This window comes from Mesoplodon bidens (genome assembly GCF_964165515.1).
Source record: "Mesoplodon bidens genome assembly, chromosome: Y".
Classification (NCBI taxonomy): domain Eukaryota; kingdom Metazoa; phylum Chordata; class Mammalia; order Artiodactyla; family Ziphiidae; genus Mesoplodon; species Mesoplodon bidens.
In genome coordinates this window covers 44,815,387-44,838,207 of record NC_138180.1, presented here as the reverse complement: position 1 = coordinate 44,838,207, position 22,821 = coordinate 44,815,387, and the positions used below count along the sequence as shown (strand labels likewise).

The 22,821-nt window shown below is 40.7% G+C and overlaps 1 protein-coding gene across 6 annotated transcripts in view; it reads right to left on the bottom strand.

Annotated features, from left to right (window-relative positions):
- LOC308609699 (gamma-taxilin-like) overlaps positions 1-17,111 on the bottom strand; it is a 53,431-nt gene extending 36,320 nt beyond the window's left edge. For 3 of the 6 annotated variants that reach the window (XM_081223413.1, XM_081223412.1, XM_081223416.1), the window contains exons 1-4: positions 16,905-17,045; positions 6,169-6,397; positions 4,013-4,316; positions 2,490-2,581 (exon numbers count right to left, since the gene is read on the bottom strand). In XM_081223413.1, the coding sequence (XP_081079539.1) occupies positions 2,490-2,581; positions 4,013-4,316; positions 6,169-6,312 (540 nt within the window). In that variant the 5' untranslated portion in view covers positions 6,313-6,397; positions 16,905-17,045. Of the gene's footprint in view, positions 1-2,489; positions 2,582-4,012; positions 4,317-6,168; positions 6,398-16,441; positions 16,486-16,904; positions 17,046-17,077 lie in introns of those variants that run through there. The other 3 variants (XM_081223411.1, XM_081223415.1, XM_081223414.1) reach the window with 3 other exon arrangements.
- Between the last annotated feature and the right edge of the window lie 5,710 nt (positions 17,112-22,821).

Below are 22,821 nucleotides of genomic sequence, written 5' to 3'. Positions count from 1 at the left end.
CCCCTGAGTTGCAGTTACAAAACCAGAGAACCAAACGTATAAAAGCTCCCCTCCGGGAGGTACTGGAGTGTGGCAGATGGAAAGCATGAAAATGGCTCCCACTGGGTTTAGCAACATTTAACAAGATTTAGTGAAAGTGCAGAAATGGCACGCTCCCTAGAAGAAAAACGTCTAGAGGGAAAAATCAGGCACCCATTGGCTTTAGAGTGAGAGTACAGAAATGGTGCCTGCACCGCCATCCTTGGAGAGTATCCCAACCAGCCCCTTCTTCTCAGGTCCATGAGCTAAGATTAGCAAATCAATCTCTTTCACATAACGTCTGCATGCTTTTCAAACAGCTGCGTCTGCACTGGGCACCGGGGAGAGTAAGCCTGTGCAGGTGCCCTTTAAGAGGCATTTCTCAGTCAACTACAGCCCTTTGGGTCACATGGGTGTGATTCCCGTTGTTTTTCAAAGCCAGATGTTTTGGGGGCTTCTTCCATGTGCAGGACTTAAAAATTCTGGGGTGCCTGATGTGGGGTTCAAACCCTTTGCTCCAGGTTTTTTCGTTGTCTTTTAATTGTGGGTTGCTACCCTGAGGGTGAGGTCTGTGACTCAACTTCTCCAGCCCACCTTGATTTGACAGTGATGTTATACGCCCTAGGTAATCCAAGTGTTTAGAAAATGAGTTTTTCAAGAAACAGTTGTTGAACGTATTTTTTAAACCAAAATACACCTATTTTTTATTATTCACAAGAACTACTGATCTCCACAAGGATAAAACTACATCAAAAAGAGGCTACTCCTTAGTCAAGTCACCAATGTATCACTTCTGCAAACAAATGCAGTAACTTACTTGCCATATCCTCCTCCTTCAAAAAGATATCTAAATAAATAAATAACTTGATCCCTGCTTCTGAAAGTCTAGTCCCTGGACCAGCAACTCTGGCCATCAACTGGGAACTTGTTAAAATGCAAGTCTATCTTAACCATCTTCCCCATCTCCACTTAAAATCTACTGTAAAGTGTCTTTTATATCTACTGACTCAGAATTTGCAATTTGACAAGATCTCTAGGTGGTATGTTCCCTGAGATATGAGTCTGAGAAGGACTGACCTAGCCTACTATGCTAGTCAATTTCTCTTTCTTCCCTAATCCTTTCATAGCTCTGGCTGCTGCTGTCACTTCAGTAAGTCAAACTAACCTATTCTGCTGCTTTTCCTACTCAAATTTCACTCCTTTCTCAACTTTTTCTTTTCTCCCTTTTTTTCTTTTTCTGCCAATTCTTACTTGATTTCCATCATGTGACTATACTATTAGAGACTGATATCCAATGGAAGTGTTCCTTTCTGAGGCCAGCAATGCATCAACACTGACTGCTGCCATCTTTGCATTCAGATGTCTCTAGATCATTTTCATTGATACTCAGGGGTTCCTACTTCTCACAATATCACAAGATGCCAGGCTCCTAAATAAGACATGCATGTAGCACTTGAAGAATTAGTAACTAGAGTTGTTCCAGCTCTGTTCTTAGAACCGTTACTGACAAAATATAGTAAAGTTTATGATACAGAATAGTTGTTTAATAATAGATGAAAATGCACAAAGTTTATCAGTGATAATTCACACAAGTGCTTCACAAAATGCAAGAATTTTGGCATTTAAATTAGAACTATTCTAAAAATTTCCCACATCTGTTCTTCAAAAGGTTCTATGCCTTTTCCATTCTTCGTTTTTTGGTTTTTTTTTGTGGTATGTGAGCCTCTCACTGTTGTGGCCTCTCCCGCTGCGGAGCACAGGCTCCAAACACACAGGCCCACTGGCCATGGCTCACGGGCCCAGCCGCTCCACGGCAAGTGAGATCCTCCTGGACCGGGGCACGAAACCATGTCCCCTGCATTGGCAGGCAGACTCTCAACCACTGCGCCACCAGGGAAGCCCCCATTCTTCGCTTTAAAAAAGCTAGCAAGGTTTCCATGTTGACAATGCTTCCATAATCCCAGAAGGACAGTGCTACTTGAAATAACATAGGTTAGAACAAACTCTTCCATTGGTCAATTTCTTTGGAAGATGGAAAAATGAACAATGCCTAGCATATAGTAGATGCTCAGTAAATACTTCCTGAGAAACAGTACTGTTTTTCATGTAACCCAAAATTTCAATCAAAATGGTTAACACTTTTATTTCTCACATTCCTTTCACGTATAGAATTCCTGAACTTGAATACAGAAACCAACTGGGAGGCATCTAAAATGCTGATCTGGAAACACTAAGGCTGACTTGACTCTCAGGATACATCTCAGAAAGCACTGTAATATACTATATAGCGTATCATAAAACTAAGCCATACCATCAACAGAAATCCCAAGAAATTTAATTCTTCCCTTCAATTTTGTAATAAAATATAATTTTACGTGTGAAACTATATCAATATTATATTTTTAAAGTTTATTAAGAACATACAAATATTTTGCCCTACTATATATGGGCCTCGCTCCCTTAATACTCACGAGATCAGCATATTTCTTACACAGTGCTGCCAGCTTCTCCTCTGGAGTTGAAAGAGTGTTTAAGGCTTGCATCAATAATACTACTTCTTTTCCTAATGATTTATAAAAGAAAAAAGGTAGCAGAAGGATGACTTAAATTCAACATAAAACTAATGTTTACAATTTAAGGCTATAATTAGACATAGAGATTCACCTACTAGATTAGCTATTTTCAAATCAGTTTATTAGCCTCACCATAATCCAAATTTCTTCACTTACCAAAACTGCTACCTGTTAGCTATTTAGCACTTGAACAGTGAGAAGAACACTTTAAAGAGTTTTAAATGAGTACTTTAATAGCTTTGGCAAGGAGAAGCAGGTGATCAAGACAGGTGAAGGCAAATGGGCTTTAAGGTAAGAAATAACGTTCTATTGCGGTAGATAGTAGAAAACTTTTTAGTTCCTAAAATGTTCACTCTTGTATGTAGACTGTTTCATCTAAAAAAATTGAAGAAAACTTTGATTTGATATCAAACTTATATTTGATATACTTTACATGCTGCTATGGGAGTGGGAGAGAGGAGGAACAAGCCACCTTCAAAAAGAATACTTTCCTATCCACATACAATTTTAGTACTGAAAATTTTTTACCTTCAGTTCAAGATGAAATAAAAAAGAGGAAATATAATGGTGAATGTTTAGACGTAACAGTAATGTGCACTTCAGTATATGAAGATTTTAAATTCTAACCATTTTAAGCTATTTAAATGATTTTAACCTGAAGCTACATTTTTATGCATAGTGGTGGGGTTAATGATTCTGAAGGTATTAGTCTTGTTTGGAAGGAATTATAAACACTTCTCATATTCATATAAATTTTAAAGTCTTTAGAAGGTAGCAGAAAGTAGATTAAGAGAGAGAATTTCAAGTTACAATCCTATGCACAAATCACTGAAACCAAACAAGGTAAATATTAGGTACAATAGGAATGAAAAATTGAGGGGCAACCAATAAGGTGAAATAGGGTTTCAGATTTCATTCATAAAATTTAACATATCACATTCTTAGTCTGAACTGTCAAACTAACTAAGCAGAGGGTTAAAACATATCCTAGAAGCAATCTTATTAAGCTACTTTCTAAACTGCAAAAAAAATCATCTCCAAATTTTACTGAATATTCTTTAAAAAGCTAGGCAAATATAACAGTTTTCATAGTAATTATTAGTCAGACTACTTTAAATGATCAAACAACAAAGCAAATCAAATACTACTTCTGCCAAACTGGCCACAATCTTCTGGAAAACAAGTCTTAATCAGAGAGAAAGAAGCAAGGTACCCATAACTAAGCTTTCCAATCTGCTACTTGCAGCTCCTGCACATAATTGCAGGAGACAGGCATACCGACCTGACCAAAGAAACTAGATGTGTATTAGCTAAACGTCTACCTCACAATTGGTCATGCTCAGTAATTAGCTGTGCTGCACAAAATATTAGTTAAACAAGCAGCATGTGCAAACGTCCAACCCCTGAGCAGAGATTATTACCTAAGATATTTTCTTTGTTTCTGCGGCATTCTGAATCTTGCTGAACATCAGAGGGATCTGCTCCAGCTTCTGGCCCTGAAGGTTCCTCTCTTGACTCTTGTGTGCAGTACACTGGGCTCAGCAAATCCCTGCTCTGTGTTATAAAGTTACTCCTTTCATCCTCTTCCAGTGAATGCTTGTTAGTTGGGCTACTGTAACTTGAGTCACGACGTTGAGGAATATCATTTGATTGAGAGTTATGCAACATATCTGCATTTACTGCTAGTCTGTAAATTCTAGATTCTTCAACTGTGCCAATCACAAGCTACAGAAAAAGAGCAGAAAAAATATGGAGAAAGGAATTACATCAAATGTAATCAAGGAGGAAAACAATGCAGTACATAAAAGCTCAGTGTTCACCCCACTCTGCTCCTTTTTTTTTTTAACAGTGAAATCAACCTGTTTTCCTTTTCTTTTGTCCTCGCCACACAGTTTGTGGGATCTTAGTTCCCTGACTAGGGATCAAACCGGGGGCCCCTGCAGCAGAAGCGTGGAGTACTAACCACTGGACCACCAAGGAATTCCCCACTTTGTTCATGCTTAAATGTAGTTTTCACTTTTTGTATGTGGTACAATCAACAGACATGTCACTATTAGAGAGTTTCATTTTTTCCCTTTCATACTGGTTCATAAAACAGCAGTGCTTCTTAGAATCAAAGGAGGAAAAGGGAGGGGAAGAGACTATTGTTAATAGTGGGACAGGAAAAAAATCCAAGGTTCTGTCCCTCCAACAAATAATATGCTGGCAGCATCTATCAGAGTCAACCTCTGCAGAACTCTGGAATCTGCTAAAAGCTTACAAAAGATAATTCAAATTTACAGCCCAAATTTACAGCTTAGTGAATAAAAAAAAAATTAGGAGAGCACGATAGGAATTTAAACTTCTTGTCTACCACTGTCCATACCCTAGGTCAACAAAGACATAGGGAGAGCAGCCCACACTCTCAGTGAAGGCCACTGGTGCCAGAGGGAACAATACAGACATTATTTTCAAAGGACTGGGTCTCATTCATTCTTTCGGGCAGCTCCCTGAGAAATCTGTACAGGAGTATGCCTTTGTTTCATCCTTGGAAGAGCTGTCTCAGGACTAGGGCAGCTTCCAGGATAGCTTTAGATAAAGTATGAAAGTACTGACTTCAGCAGCCTGGGGTATGGGGCAAAAACTGGGAAAAAGCAATAAACAGAAATATCTGAGTAGAGAGAGACTGAGAAAGGAGATGAACATAGGCATATAAAAGCTCCCACATTAAACTAATCTTATTATCTCTGCCTGGCCTTCAGTCTGGCCTTCCAGCAGAAGTAAATGCTAAGGCAAAGTTTCATACACCCTGGCTAAGTATTCTAAGCTGATCAAAAGTAAAAGAGAAAACATGTCTTGCGTATTGATGTGAAACTAACCTTTCTTCACATCCACTGATTTCTCCCGAGGTACTCTGTGTGTACCCTGACTTTAGCCACCTTACGCAGAAAGGTGGCTACGATTGTGAACAAATTTTCCCCACCTCCAAATGGAACCCATCTTAGTAGGCTGGAACACTGTGGAGACTAGAGGGACTCAAACATGTATGGCTTTTTGGAAATAGGTATCCAAGTCACCCACTGTTCCATCTGTTCTGTAGGGGAGTACGACCCCCAAACTCCTGCTTCCCCAATGAGTATGCCACCCCTTCCTTTGTATGCCCCTCATAACTGGCTTGCCAATGGAACCCAGGGCAGCAGCTCCTCACCTAACTGCCTGCTCTCCCTGAGGGCATATTCTTGCTTAAATAAATCCTCACTTTACTTCTTAACCTCGCAGTCTCATCTCCAGATTCCTTCCACGATGTGGCAGGAAGCTTAAATTCACTGGGAACACAAAGACTGGCAGATAAAAGTACCACAAACTGGAGAAATAAATCATGACTACTACAGGAATCATATGGTTTATTCACACAGACACGTATGCTGAGTGAAATCAAGCTACTGATCAAGCCTACACTGCTTTGATCATTGGGTACGCTCAAGATGGGTATGATTGCTATCTGGACTGCAGTCTTTGCTCTGATTATAGCTGTGTGTCTACCCTCACAGAAGCACCAAGTAAAGGAGTCTTTTTTTTTTTTTTTTGCAGTGGCTACCTTGTGACACATGCTGAAAGATGATCCAGTTGTCTCCAGATTGGGAAGGCCATGACACACAGGGCACTGATTCTCCTCATTCTGGAAGTCTGAGTGCATCCAACCTTTAAAACTTCTCAGGTCTATTCGTCCTGGGTGCCCCATAGTTGACCACCATTTCAGGTCATGGGATTGATGGTCCACACCAATCAGCCGACTCTGGCCACATCATTGTAGCCTTTGAACTGATCTGTCATGTGGTCAGCTTTCTCAATATGCAGTCTGAAAATGGTACACATTCTACCACAAAATTAAAAGTAGTCAATGTACCTCCACCATTCCCATCCAAACTCCCTGTCATCCACAGGCATTTGGAATTATTGAGCATTAGGTCTGCTTTTCAAAAACTGATTCAGAAAATAATCCTGATATTAACCCCCTCATTTTCACCTTTTCTACAAACTGTGGAAAGGCAAGTTGGGCCACTGAATGAGCTGTTCCCAGAGAGGGACAACCCCCTCTCAGTCTCTTCCTTGCTAAGGATAAGGACAAATTGGGTGCTGGGTTATACAAACCCATTTTAAAAATTCAGCACTGAATGTCAAGGAAATTCAAAGAAACTTAGCCATTCTTAGGCTACTGCTTTTTTCTTTCTGCCAATAGCATAACCATGTCAGCCCAAGTGGCACACTGTAGTCCAAACTGGCACCTAGAGGATTCAAACTTGGTTTCAGCTACCTGGATTCTCTTGTGAGACTGAAATGGTTCTAGATCAGTGTACCCAGTGGATAATTACCACTGCCTGAATACACTGCCTATGGAGCCTCCCTATGGTGACCTTTGCAAGTCAAAGAGGTGGGCATAATGGATCTCTGCAAGGCTTACAAAAATCTCCTCACTCCTCTAGTACCTGGCCTTTGTGGGCCAAAGGACTGTCATGAGTAGGTGATAACTGACTGGACAAAAACTGAAATTATATCTACTGGAAATACAGCCTTTGTTAACAAATCTAACATTAATCATCCCACGTGTTTAAAAACTGCCCCTGGAGTCTTCCTCATAAAAATAGGTGTCCTAGTGTGGCTCTCCCAAATTGTTGCAAGCCTCTTGTATTTAAGAGTGTTGAATCTGCCTTCCAGCCAGAGAGCTCAATTTGATTGCCATTCAAAAAGAAACAGCAGGGCTTCCCTGGTGGCACAGTGGTTGAGAGTCCGCCTGCCGATGCGGGGGACGCGGGTTCGTGCCCCGGTCCGGGAGGATCCCGCATGCCGCAGAGCGGCTGGGCCCGTGGGCCATGGCCGCTGGGCCTGCGTGTCTGGAGCCTGTGCTCCGCGACGGGAGAGGCCGCGGCGGTGAGAGGTCCGCGTACTGCAAAAAAAAAAAAAAAAAAAAAAAAAGAAACAGCAGGAATGTCCCAGCTACTGTATTTCCTAAGCAAAACACTTAACTGTCATCACTGAATGTCTCCCTCACCCTCATTTCTCTAGCCATCGATAAGTCAGGGGTAGACAAATGCCATCGAGCTGGTATCAGAGCCAGATGGTAGGACTGTGTGGCCTTCGGCAGGCCTTTTAAAAAGAAGGATGTGATTCAGTTTTTCACCTGGAAATGCTAGGGTTAGTAACTGGCTAGGGAGACATGCTGTAAAGCACTTTAAATCTGTGCCCACTTGGAAACACTAATGTAAGTCCCATTTGAGGACTTACATAATCAATCAGAATCAACCCTTTCTTGCCAGAGGTACCAAGTATGCCCTTTCTCACATGGAAGCCAGGAATTAACTTGTATCTCTCTAGAAAACACTGTTTCCCACATTAAGGGGAGGTCATAACAGACCAACTGTTTCAGGAAACATAGTCAGTAGTCATGCAGCCTTTGGACAACTGCAAAGTGCTCTCCAAAATGAGGCTACTTTTGGTTCCTTGGAGAAACTCACCAGAGGGGCAACTGACTTCTGGCTTAGGGCCACACTGCAGGTAGTTATCCTCTCAATGCGAGCCATTCACTAATAAAAGGTAGTATGAAATCTCTCCACAACTTTAGCTGAAATGATCAGTGGACTGCATTCAAGTGCATCTCAAATTGTCTGGCCACAGTTATTAGTTATGGCAAAATTGCCCTAGACTTTTTTCTTATGGGCCATTCATGAATATATCCTGCTGCAACTGAATTGGTGACTCAGGCTAAGTGGGAAGGTCAACACATAGCCTTAAGGAAGCCAGATGGTAGACTCTGATGGTCTATGGAACTTGTTCATTTGGTTAGGTCTGGGACTCTGAAGTCAATCCTAAGTTTTGGGCTCTTCCTTAGGATTGGAGTCCTGCTCCTAGTATTCTATAAGATAAACTGAACAGATGTGGTCCTAGCCTATTTTGTTCAAATTTAACAGTGTGGCCAATGAACTTGCACACTCAAGGAAAAACTCAACAGAAGCCATGACAGTGTTTCTGCTTCTCTTGTGAACAGAGGTAGTGACTGTCTTTGTTTCAAACTATCTGTTCAAGGATGCTCATACAGCAAAGAGCCTTGGAAAAAAATAGAAATGATGTCTACTTCATCAGCAATGGGCAGGTTTGCTTACTCCCTATATGTTTCCAGTTGCTGTTGTAATAAAATACCGCTCATTTAGGGGCTGACTGCATTCCTTGGATCATGATCCTTTCCTCCATATTCAAAGCTAGTAAAGGCAAGGCAAGTCATGCAAAATGCCACCTCTCTGGATCTGACCTTTATCTTCCTCTTTCATTTCTAAGGATACTTAAGATTTCATTGTGCATACCTTGATAATCCAGGGTAATGCCAGAAAGTCCTAATCTATGCAAATCCTTATAACCAATAAAACAATTCACAGGACCCTGTTTAAGACATGAACAGCTTTGAGCAGCCACTATTCTGCCTACCACACTGCCCATTATAAAATATTTAATACCCCTAAACTTAGGATTTCTTTTTTGTAATGCAAATATCATCTAGTTCTCTTTATATCACCCTGTAGGAACAAAGGCTCAGGAATCAGGTGCAAAAGTGGACACTAGTAAATGCTACTGTAAAAAAGTATCCTTTGTCTCCAGATTTCTCCCAGTATCCATAGTTATGGGAAAATTATGAGTTTGCAAGTAAATTAAAATCTCTGACCCTTCATAGTTTCTTGCTGCTATGATTACATATTCAAATTTGGGTATCTGCCAGACATTTTTCAGAAAATGTCTGTCAAGATAAACCAACTGACATTATTTGTTTTAATGATAAGTCTGCCACACATTTTCTAGAAAATAAATAAGTCCTTCAGGATAAACAACTGACAGTATCTGTTGCAATGATAATTTCATATGTTCAAATGAAAATTAGGATTTTGGAAAATTCCAACCTGCCACTATGACTCTGGCAGCTTCCCAGCACTTAAAGACTTTTGAAATGAGACTGGTGATAATATTAACAAATGCAATTTTTAAAAATATTTTATAACATTTGAAAAATCTATGCAACTCATGAATCAATATTTTCCAAATCACAATGCTTTACAAAATGACTGGAAGGTACATGATTCACTTAAAGCATTAAAAAAAAAAAAAAAGGTTTTAACATAACACATCAGAAAAAGTTCACTGATTGGGCTTAAAATTCCACATTGGAGTCCTCAGTAATTTTTACTTGGCACCAGTTTTTGCTCATATCCAACAAGAAGCTTATTTTTGACATTTATTATCTTCAACAGCTGTGTTTAAAAGGGCATGAGATATATGAGATGGGTAACAGCTTTGGAGTCAAAAGGGCCTAATCTTTGAATACACCACTTACCACCTCCCACGTGGCCATGGGGAGAAGTTAATCTCATAGTTTATCTAACCTACCTTACAGAGTTTAAGATTAGATAAGGCTATAAATTGATGGCCCACAACAGGACTTTCATAATAATTTGTGACATTTCCTACTACTCTTATAACAAATTACCACAAACCTAAAAATGGATTAAAAATTCACATTTATTATCTTACAGTTCTGGAGGTCAGAAGTCCAAAATGGATCAGCAGGGCTGTGTTACCTCTGGAGGTTCTAAGGAAGAATTATTCCCGTGCCTTTTCCAAGTTCAGAGGCCACCTGCCTGCATTAGCTTATCACCCCCTTCTCCATCTTCAGGGTCTGCAGCATAACATCTTCAGATCTCTCTGTCTCTAATCTCTGTTTCCATCATTACATCTCTTCTGATTCTGACCCTTCTGTTTTTCTATTATAAGAAACCTTGTGATTACACGGAATCCACCAGGATAATCCAGGACAATCTCTTCATTGCAAGATCATACTTAATCAGATAGGATAAACATATTCACAGGTTTCAGAGATTAGGACATGAGCGTATTTGGGGGCGGCCATTATTTTATCTACCACACACACATTATCACATTAACATGGTCCACACTTCAATTCTTAAAGAAGAAATTATCTTTTAAATTACTGGCATAACTTCTACGAACTATACCCCACCAAACTGCTCTGTACTATAGGAGCAGGAAATAAAGTATCATCTTAGCAAGTAAATATTAGTTATGGCAGATTAAAGGGCAAACACTGGGGAGAGTGAGGGTCAGCTGGGAGATATTTTGGAAATATTACATGGGATTCAAATCAACCTCAAAACAACAAATATTTGTTTGTTTTTTTGCAGTTCGTGGGCCTCTCACTGTTGTGGCCTCTCCCGTTGCGGAGCACAGGCTCCGGACGCACAGGCTCAGCGGCCATGGCTCACGGGCCTAGCTACTCTGCAGAATGTGGGATCTTCCCGGACCGGGGCACGAACCCGTGTTCCCTGCATTGGCAGGCGGACTCTCAACAACCGCGCCACCAGGGAAGCCCAAAACAACAAATATTAATAAAACTTGCTCAGTAGCACAGGGAGACAGCATACGTCATTTGGTAAATCTTTTCCATCAAGTCAAAGAATTTACAGAAATTCATTAAATAAATAAGTAAATTTAACTAGGAAGTGGACTGAATTATAAAAATAGAATCCCTAGGTCTGAATGGAACTTAAAGCTTATCTAATACCTTTTCTCTTCTGAAAACTGCACAAATGGGAAAAGTTAAACATAGCTGATACTCAATACTATATTAAATTTGTTTAACACTTTAGGTATGTCAAATACTACTATATTCATTGTATTATCTGAAAGTGACTCATAATCACATTAACAGCAAAGAAAAGGGAATTGGAAGGAGGGAGGGTAAAGGAAGGAAGGAAAAGGAGGCAAGAAAGTTTATTTGGGTCATTAGTATAAATCTTATTTTACATAAACAACTGTCTATGAAGTAAGGTCTGTCATATGCCCTATCAATTAATTATGTATTAATTATAAATGAAAGTCACTCTCTAGGAACTATGTCATTTAAACAAGTTTTAATTTTTAAATAAGAGGCATTATTTATCCAGATACCACTACTTTATAAAGGTAAGCTCATACCTGGAGAGGGACATCACTGAAATTGATAAAGTATTAATCTGTGACAAAGGGGGCAAGAATATAAAATGGAGAAAAGACTGGTGCTGGGAAAACTGGATAGCTATATGTGAAAGAATGAAATTAGAACATTTTCTAACATCATATGCAAAAATAAATTCAAAATGGATTAAAGACCTAAATGTAAGGCTGGAAACCATAAAATTCTTAGAAGAAAATACAGGCAAAATGACAACCTACCCGATGGGAAAAAGTTTTGCAAATTATATGACTGACATTTTGGTTAATATCCAAAATATATTAACAGCTCATACAACTCAACATAAAAAACAAACAACCCAATTAAAAGATGGCCAGAAGACATAAATAGACATTTCCCAAAGACAGACAGACGGCCAAGAGGCACATGAAAAGATCCTCAACATCACTAATTGCCAGGGAAATGCAAATCAAAACCACAATGAGATTATCACCTCATACCTGTCAGAATGGCTATCATCAAAAAGAACAGAAATAGCAAGTGTTGGTGAGGGTGTGGAGAAAAGTGACCCTCTCCTGCACTGTTGGTAAAATGTAAATTGGTGCGGTCACTATAGAAAATTGTATGGTGGTTTCTCAACAAACTAAAAATAGAACTACCATATGTCCCAGCAGTTCCACTCCTGAGTATATATCCGAAAACATGAAAACACTAATTCAAAAATATACATGCACCCCAATCTTCATAGCACTATTTACAATTACCAAAATACTAAAGCAACCCAAGTGTCCATCAGGAGATGAATGGATAAAGATGTTCCCCCCACCCCACACATACGCACAAAGGAATACTACTCAGACACAAAAACAAATGAGGGGCTTCCCTGGTGGCGCAGTGGTTGAGAATCTGCCTGCTAATGCAGGGGACACGGGTTCGAGCCCTGGTCTGGGAGATTCCCACATGCCGCGGAGCAACTAGGCCCGTGAGCCACAACTACTGAGCCTGCGCGTCTGGAGCTTGTGCTCTGCAACGGGAGAGGCCGCGATAGTGAGAGGCCCGCGCACCGCGATGAAGAGTGACCCCCGCTTGCCACAACTAGAGAAAGCCCTCGCACAGAAGCAAAGACCCACCACAGCAAAGATAAAGAAATTAATTAATAAACTCCTACCCCCAACATCTAAAAAAAAAAAAATGAAATTTTGCCATTTTCAACAACATGGATGAACTTGGAGGACGTTATTCTTTGTGAAATTAAGTCAGACAGAAACACAAATACTGTATGATTATCACTTACATGTGGCATCTAAAAAATAAAACTAGTGAATAAAACAAACAAAGAAGCAGACTCACAGATTTAGAGAACAAATTAGTGATTACCACTGTGGAGAGGGAAAAGGGGAAAAACAACATAGGGGTAGAGGATTAAGAGGTACAAACTACTTTGTATAAAATAACCTACAAGAATATATTGTGCAACACAGGGAATATAGCCAATATTTTGTAACTGTAAATGGAGTATAACCTTGAAAAATCGTGAATCACCATGTTATACACCTGAAACTTATGTAATATTGTACATTGACTATACTTAAATTTAAAGAGAAAAATTAAATAAAGAAAATGGTGAGGTAGCAACCTCTAAACTCCCACTTCTACATGAAAACAATGATTACGGTGACAAAGACTGTCCAAATCAACTTTTTGGAAACTCTGGGAAACAGTCAAAACCAACAACCAGAGGAATCCTTAACCAGGAAAGAAGCTGCTGCAGTTTACTTAAGGAATATTGTAACTTTTTATTTTACCTGCCTACAACCCCCTAATCCGACCCTGGAAGGAGCTAGCATATCTGGTGTGGCTCGCTGGTGCCAGATGGATAAGAGACCTTGTTCTTAAAAGTTCTGATAGTGGGCTTTGACCTATATGGCAGACCCCCAAAGGGAGCTCAAGAATATCGTCCTGTTTTGCCAGCCTCAAAATTTTCTCAGGGTTGTTGCAGCTTCTTGGTGTGGAAAGTTGAAATAACAGCCACAGCTACGTGGGCTAAGGACAAAATGACAAGGCAAGTAGCAGACAGACTGAAAGGCCCCAAAAGAAGGAGGGTGGTAAAGAAGAAACATGGAAGAATAAGGGCTTTGGATTGGCCCCAGGTATATCAGGGAATCTCAAAGCCTACATGCATGTCCAGGGCAACATACATGCCAGAAAAGACCTCAGAAGACCCTACATTTTTGTATCTGGCTCTGTGCAAGAAGGAAGTACATGCTAAGGCTGGGCTTACCTAAGTGTTAAAGGTGCTGCCTAAACAAAATCAATTTGCAAAGACGTGGAGTTTAGTTTTTGTTATTTTTGTTGCTCCAGGATTTCAAGGAAATCTCTTTTAAATTCCTGACTGACCTCTAAGCTACCACAGAAGACTTCAGAGACCATGCAGGACAAAGAATACAATCTTTATAAAACAGCTTACCACAGAATTACTAAGCAAAATTTACAACCCATAACAATCAGCAACAACAAACCCTAGGGATGTGGGGAGAATCTGATTTCCAGAGTATAGGGTTCACAATTGCACATTTCTTACTGTCTTGTCTTAACCAGACTTCAGTCAGGCTTCTCTCTTCGCATAAACCCCTGGATACTGGCTTACCCACCAATGTCAAGCACTCAAATGCAGAGCGTGCCCCAAGTAACAACTCATCCCAAGGATCCAAGAATCGGCTGAGACTCATCTCCCATCAACCATGCCAATTATGCTGTCTGCTCACTCTCCTTTGCCTGCTCGATTTCCCCTTAAAAAGTTTCTATTAACCTGTTTACCCGTCTCAATAAAAACCATTCTCTGATTTTAAGACATTTTCAGATTTCTGAAATCAGAGTGTTCTCCGTATTGCAGGAGTGCCTCTGAATAAGGTTTCTTGTTATCTAAATCAGGATTTGTTTTTGCTTGACAGTCACATTATAATACTCAAAACATTCAGTTGCCAACAAAAAAAATCACAAGTCATGCAAAGAAGAAATGAACTATAGGCAAGTCATGCGAATAAAAGAAATTAAGAATCAGCCATCAATAAAAAGGTAGAAATTATTTTTTAAATGAACCAAACAAAGATTCAGAGCTGAAAAATAATGACAACTGAATTTAGCAGGGAGAATAATCAGCAAACTAGAAGCTAGGTCAACTGAAAATACAATCTGAGAAACAGAAAGGAAAAGGAATAAAAATCAACAGAACTTGAGACTTGTAGGACACTAGCATACACATAATGGAAGTCACAGAAGAGGAGAGAAGGAGGCTGGAAGAATATTCAAAGAAATGAGAAAAATCTTCTCTCATTTGATGAAAACCGTTAGTCTACACATCCAATGAGTTAAGTAATGAGGAAACTCTTAAGTATGATAAACTCAAAGACTATCTTTCAAAATGAAGGAGAAGACATTAAAACATTCCCAAATACACAAAAGCTGAGGGAATCCTTTACTAGTAGACCTGCCGTGTAAAAAAACAAAACAAAACAAAAAAACACACAAAGGAAGTCCTTCAGACAAAAATAAAATGACATTACAAATTAACTCAAAAGCCATACAAAGAAATGAAGAACAATAGTAGAAGTAACTACATAGGAGAAATGATCAATTACAGATCCCAACAGAAGAATCATCAATAGGAAAAAATCCTCAACTACCAAAAGGTGCCAAAAGGGAAAAAAATGTACAGTGCATCCCCTACAAGAAATCGACTACTTCAACAACTCAGCCAGTGAGAAATTATCATCACCCTGAACTCTCACTTTTCTGCAACAGATTTTCATTCAAACCCCCCACAATCTCTTCTTTTTGTCTATAAAATAAGATTTATCTTCTTTGTTGGAATATACTGAACTGCAGTGCTGCTTTTTTTGTTTTTTAAATCAGAGTTGTCCTTGGGGAAAGTAGTGAAAGTGATAACTTTGAATCTCTACAGTACTATGTACCCAGTTTTTTTCCACAATCCTTTAAGAACTGGATCTTTCTTTCAGAATACAAGGAGAGAGAAAGAAAAAAAAAAAGCTGTGAAATACTAACACCTTCATACAGAGACACAAGAAAATACCTCACCTCAGAAACAGGTCGAGAAAAACTAATTCTTGACACTTCGCTCAAATGTAACTGCGATTTTTGAAGTTCAGGAAACATGTTAGAAAAATATTATTTCATAGGTTCAAACAGGAATGAACGCTTCAACAAGTTTAAATGAACGGAAAAAGAAAAAAAAAATGTCCACTATACCAAGCCCTTTCCCTGCAATTGTCAACTCTAGGGCTCTGGAAACCGTATATACCTGTATGCAGCCCAATCGTTGTGGAAAACTTCCTGATTCTACAAACTCAGCCCAGGAGAAGTGGGATTTTTACAATCTGAAGCAGATCTAGGTTTTCCTGTCACCAGAGAAACAATGAAATGCCCTTGATGTAAGTAAAGTAAGACAAAGGGAACGTTCCAGCGTGTCTACCGGATTGAGAGACCAAAAGTATGGGAGGCGCTAAAGCACAAACCAAAGGAAAGGAAAAGGTGTTCCGTTTTGTTTTGGTTTGTTTTTAAAGGAGTTAGAAAGACAAGTTATTGCACGATGATGCTCCCCAATTAGGTTGGACAGAGGTACTTCGGCGTCACCTCCGTATCCTAAGCCCCGAATGTAGCCTTGTCAGTGACGCTAAGAGCCCAGGTCCCGGAACCAAGCAGCCCTACCAGTTCCACCACCGCCGTCCACCATCCGCGTGGTGGCAGAGAGTAAAGGACTGGGAAACAGAAACGCAGCGCAGCCCCGTCCCCCGCGCCATTATCTAAGTACGCAACAGCCTTGCCAGCGCTAATCCCAACGCACCATGCAGAGCGACGCATACAGTCGCCGAAAGCTGAGAAGAGCAAATCCCTGTCCCTAGTCGACCGAAGGTGGCGCCGAACGGAGGGAGCACGAGGACGTCAGGGGCTGGGAGAGAGGACATCAAGCTCACAGAACCCCGGAGCACCCGCCGCACATGGATGTAACACATGGCGCACCCGCGCCTCGCACTCTTTCACCCATAGATACGACTGCGTTCCCCGCCTCCTCTAATACCCAAGCCGCACACCCCACTCCCCAACCCACAGCGGTCCCCTCCACCCCATTTATTCCGATTCCACCTCCTCGCCACACACACAAACGTCCTACTATCGCCACCCTTTGAAGAAAGCGGAATGTTTGTCCCGTAGCTAAAGTAACTGAAGAGGGTTAACAGGCAAACCTGTAAAAGGTAATACTCTCCCTCACACTCCACCCCCGCCACTCCGTGGAAACCAGGACTGACCTGCTTCTAGCTGCTCAGTCGACCGCCGCGTCCGGCCTCAATCGTCTCCTCAGCCCTTGCTCCGCCGCCTCCTCCCGGCGCTTTATCCTACCTGCGTCGCCAAGAAGTGACGGAAGCACTTAAACCCAAACGTTTGACCCAAACGACGGAAGCTCGCAAGGCCTATGTACTACCTTCCAAGTCTCAGCGACCAGTCGAAGATCCGGCGCTCTCCACGTGACGGCTGGATGTTTGCCTCCAGAGGATTGAGTGAGGTGGGGGAGGGGAGCATCAGAGGCCGAGCCGGGTTTCAGGGCCAAAGGGCGAACAGAATGCCCCAGTGACTCTGCGCGGAAGAGGATAAAGAGTGTGGAAAGAACTGCAGGTCCCAGCAAACTGTTCCGCCATAATTTGCAAGCCCAGATTGGGTTTAGGGCGGAGCTCTGCGGCACTCTGAGAAGGGAGGAGTACTTACTGTGCTGCGCCTGCTGCTTAATGGGATTTGTAGGTTTTTAGGGGCGATTTCACGCTGAAGGAAGCTACTTCGGCAACTTTTAAAGTATTCCACTATTTGAAAAGGGAAGAGTTTAGGGTCAGGTGAAAACAAGAGTTTTGTTCTTGTTAGGTTATCCTTATTATGGGCCCTACTAGCTATTATTATCCTGAAATAATTGGGGGTAAGAGGCGCTGCAGGCATACCTTGTTTTATTGCACTTCACACGTATTGCATCTTTTTACAATTTGAAGGTTTGTGGTAATCCTGCATCCAGCAAGTTTATTGCCACCATGTTCCAACATTATTTCCTCACTTCCTGTCTCCTGTGTAAAAAAATTAACAAACAGAAACCTCAGTTAAATAGGATTGGGTGACCAGAAGGGACCTCACATCTTAAGACCACGGCAGACCCTTCCCCTCCGCGCCCCACTCCCCGCCCAGGAAGAAGAGAGTCTTCTTCTTGTCAAGGACTCAGACAGTGAGAACCCAGGGACTTTGTTTGCTACCGCCCTCACACCTTCTTTCTCCTCTCTGCAATAGCATTCTCCTGCTGTGGGGGAGTTACATGTGGCCTGCCCAGTGTTGCGGGTCCTAAATTGCAATTCTTTGCTGATCGTGAGAAGAACCCATCTGTGCTGGAGAAATAACTGTGAGTCTATTTGTTTCAGGTAAATACTCAAACAATTTCAAAAATTTTCATTATCACATTTGTTATGGTGATCTGTGTCCAGTCATCTTTGATATTACTGCTATAACTTGTTGAAGGCTTACATGATGGTTAGAATTTTTTAGCAATAAATTATTTCTAATTAAGGATTGTACATTGATTTTTGTATGTAATGGTATTGCACACTTAATAAACTACAATATAGGGATACACACTGGGAAACCAAGAAAAAATGTGTGTGACTCGCTCTGTTGCACTATTCACTTTATTGCAGTGGCCTGGAACAAAACCAGCAGAATATCTGAGATATGCTTGCAGTTTGCAAAAAGCAGAGGAGTATTATCTTTCAGAATTTGAATTTTCCAGCTCCAGCACCTGCCCAGGGTCCTGATCCTTCACCAGAACTTTCACCATTGTTTACATGTCCTGAGTTAATATGCCTTGGGGGCCGCACCCTGTTCACCCTGTTTAGTAAAGCCTGCATCTTTTACTTCAGATTTGCAGAATTCATTTATTACATTGTGTCTGTGTTCATGTTCCTTGTATATACAATAACATGTCTTGCAAATAGTGTTACTTCTTCCTTTGCCAATCGGGATGCCTCCAGTTATTGTTTCTCCAGAGTTTCTCCAGGTGCTCAATTGTTGAGGAGTTTGGAGGGATGCTTCAAGTGAAATAACTGGAACATAACTTTCCAAAGCAAGAGTTACCCAACTGTTTTAATAGGCCAGAGAACTACATATTTAGCCCTTAGTTTGGTAAAGGTAGGTTCCAGAGCCTCTTGCTTGGTGAAGGAGATGTCAGGGAAGGTCTTTAAAAGAACTCCTTTCCACACTGTCCCTCCCCACTCCCCCACACACCCGCCTCCGACAGCAGCCATCCTCCCCACTGTCCACTTAGCTTCTGGCAGTCTGTTATCGATAGACTACTGGGATTCTTCTTATCTTATTATACCATTGCATCGGCTCCTTCATGGGCCCCAATGTGGGCAGTCAAACTGCATCTCTGGGAGCCAGGGATCCGAAGGAAAACCCCAGCTCTTCAGTCTAGGGTAGGGACAGCTAGTTCCGAGTTGCTTAGTCTTGCACTGCTTCCCCTTACACCCATGCCCCACGCACGTATACACACTCTGTGTGCTGCGCCCAAGGAAAAGTCATGAGGAAGACTACAATGCCCTCCTTCCAAAGTGCAGCAAAAAGGTTGCGGTGGTTAGCAGGGATTTGTGTGCTGGCTGTTCAGTGTTCCACCATGCCCCCAGAATCTGAGGAAGGGTCTGAGTAGTAATGCCTGCAGCAGGATGGGGATCTCTGATGGTAAATCCCTATTTCTGAGATTGCCCTTTCAACCTCTACTCAACAATACCGTAGTTTCTACTAGTCATTTCTTGCACTGAACGCAGCCTACTGCTTTCTTGAGCCTACAGGTGCTTGGTGTTCAGTGAAAGAGCATCCGTTTCACCCCTAAACCCCCGAAGCTTACTTTGTAGTTTACAAAGACAGACTAATGCCCTGCCGAGTGGAGTTAAACAGATTCACACCCTACCCCAGTGGGCCGCGGTCTGCGGTCTGCTGCTCTAATGACTTCCAAACACAGAAAATACAGATTTCTGGCTGGACAGGAGAAAATCGAGCCAGTGTTGCAGACATTAGAGAAGCTCCTGCATCCCTCAAGGCAGACCCCACGAGTTTTCCAGAACCTGAAACTCTGGCACTGTAATCTTCTCCAGTGATTAAATGTTTCTTTATGACTTCCTCAGTGTGGCTCTTCATTCCACAGAACTGGAATAAACAGATGTGCAAAGGCATGCAAAACTGCACTCTTCGTGCAAATACGTGTCTCTCAGCATTCTAAAATATGGCGTGCCCTGTGTCTCCATGCATTGTTTTTCACTCAGGGTCATGGACTAGATCCAGGACACACAACTGGGTTTCCACCCAGCCCGGGCAAAATCTAAATTTACTGGGAAGGAGAGCATATACTGAAAAGATACCTATGCCTCCTGTTCCCATTCATTTCCTGTGAGAATTATATCTATCACAGGTATTCCTCCACCCACAACAGGACTAATCCTGCTGTCCCTCCAGGAATTAACTCCCTCACAGGCCCAAAAACTATTGCAACAGTCCAGAGAAAAGCTTTAAAAATTGTTCTCCCTGCATTAGGTGAACAAACAGTTGAAAGACACAGTTCCTGCATTTCCAGGCTGTGGAAGGAGCTGCCTAAAAATGTGTGTTGCTGGGACTGCCTGGGCAGAATATGGTGTGGATCTCAAGCATACAGAGCTCAGAAAAGGATGCAGTATTTACTGATGACATTGACCTTTACAGCAGGTGGGGGCAAAAAGAGGCTAATTTTACCTGGCTTCCAAGCAAGGTCAGTGAGTAATACTAGCTTCCTGAAACTTACCTGGTGAGACTTCTTATATATGTGATATGTAATATGAGAATAATAGCTTAATCCTGCAGAATTCACATGTGTTTCTGATGACCAAAAGATAGAATATGTTAAAGCACTTTGTAAACATGGCCTAGCCTCTCCCTTTCACTGTGAATAATGTTTAGTCTCCCTTCTCCTGGAAAAGGCATTCATTTCCTGATTTAAAGAAAGAAAAAGAAAAAAAAGGTAAAAGGCTGTGCAAATCCATGTAGGAATGTAAGAGATAAAGAGGATCCAAAGCAATCTAATATTTTGAACCTCTCTCTGTTACATTACTTCCAATTAAGTTTCTCAAGTAATAAGGACATGGGGGATAAACAAAAAGATTCCTGATATCTTCAATGTAAAACTAAGCAATGTTTATATTACATCCTTCCAGGTTATAAAATTCTATGCTTTAATTGTCTTACAACAATGCAAAATTCTTCTATAGACAGATAAATGAATTCTCTGAAGTGGAATTTTCATACTTTCCCCTACATGTACTAGCCAAAAAATGCCCACAATTATCAGCAAACCACTGAGAGCTAGGAGGAAGTCATGAAACAGATTCTCCCTCAGAGAAAGCCCATAGAATGAACCACCCTATCAACCCCTTCATTTCAGACTTCTAGGCTCCAGAACTGTGAGGGAATAAGTTTGTTGTTTTAAGCCACCTAATTTGTGATAATTTTTTATAGCAGCCCTAGAAAAAGCATTTACATGTGTTTCTCAACATTCCTATACTCCATATTAAAAAGGTGCTTATTTGACTTCTTTTGTGTACTGTTTATAGTACCTCACTGATACCCTCATTTATAATATAACCACAATCTTTAATGTGTTTTTAGTGTATTTGTATGAGTTATGACTTTGCCCTTTAAGTCCTTTGACATAATTATTTTTAAGAGTTGGGAGTAACAATGACATATTTTGCAAACTCTCAAGGGACCTCAAATAGCCAAAACAATCTTGAAAAAGAAGAACAAAACTGAGGAACTCATAATTTCTGATTTCAAAACTTACCAGAGAGCTACAGTAATCAAAACGGTATGGTACTGGCATAAAGACAGACATAGAGACCAATGGAATAAATAGAAAATCCAGAAGTAAACCCTCCCATTATGGTCAAATTATTTTTAAAAGAGTGCCAAGATTATTCAACGGGGAAAAGATAGCTGGATATCCACATGAAAATAATGAATTTGGACCCTTGCCTAACACCATCTACAACAGTTAACTCAAAATAGATAAAAGACATAAATGTAAGACCTAAAACAATAAGACTCTCAGAAGAAAACATAGGGTAAAAGCTGCACAATATTGGATGTGGCTACTACATCTTGGATATGACTCAAAAGGCACAGACAACAAAAGAAAAAATAGACAAATTGGATTTCGTGAAAGTTAAAAAATTTGTGCATCAAAAGACATCAACAGAATAAAAAAGCAGAAAATATTTGCAAATCATATATCTCTGATAAGGGCTTAATATTTAGTATACAAGGAGAACACCTAAAACTCAACAACAAAAGCAAACAATCCAATTAAAAAATAGGCAAAGGACTTGAATAGGCAACTCTGAAGGATTTTCACAAATTTCCATAAATAAGTTTGTTGTGTATGGCCAAGTGAAAAACAGTGGTGTAGAAGATGCTGGATCCAAATTAAAGAAGTAATGTTGTGAGCAAACATTTAAAATAAAATAAAAACTAAAATTATTACTTTACACACTGTATAGTTATTGCCTAGTATCATTCAGCAAAGCACTAAAAGAGAAAAATGCAACAGAAATTAATTAACTCATAGTCAATTTAACCAGGGTTTTCTCTGAACCTAAAAATATAGAAAGTGATGACACTGACAAAACTCTTGAACTTCCTCGTATAATTGGACAAAGTATACAATTTCTGAATTTAAAAAAGTTCTTCACAAAAAATAAAAGATTTAAATTAATTGTACTTACAGAAATAAATTTAACCTAGTCAAGACTGAGTGTCTCATTTGATTTGAAAAATTTCCTACGCAATTCTTTAATAGCAACATATATAATAAGCATATATTTCTAGCACCTCTCTTTTTATAACATGGAAGAACAAATCTCTATCATTTTTTTTTTTTGTTTTTTGTGTTTTTTTTGCGGTACGCGGGGCTCTCACCGTTGTGGCCTCTCCGGCTGCAGAGTACAGGCTCCGGATGTGCAGGCCCAGCGGCCGTGGGCCATGGGCCCAGCCGCTCCTTGGTATGTGGGATCCTCTCGGACCTGGGCACGAACCCACGTCCCCTGCCTCGGCAGGTGGACCCCCAACCACTGCGCCACCAGGGAAGCCCTGAAAGATAGTTTTAAGTGTTAAAGATAT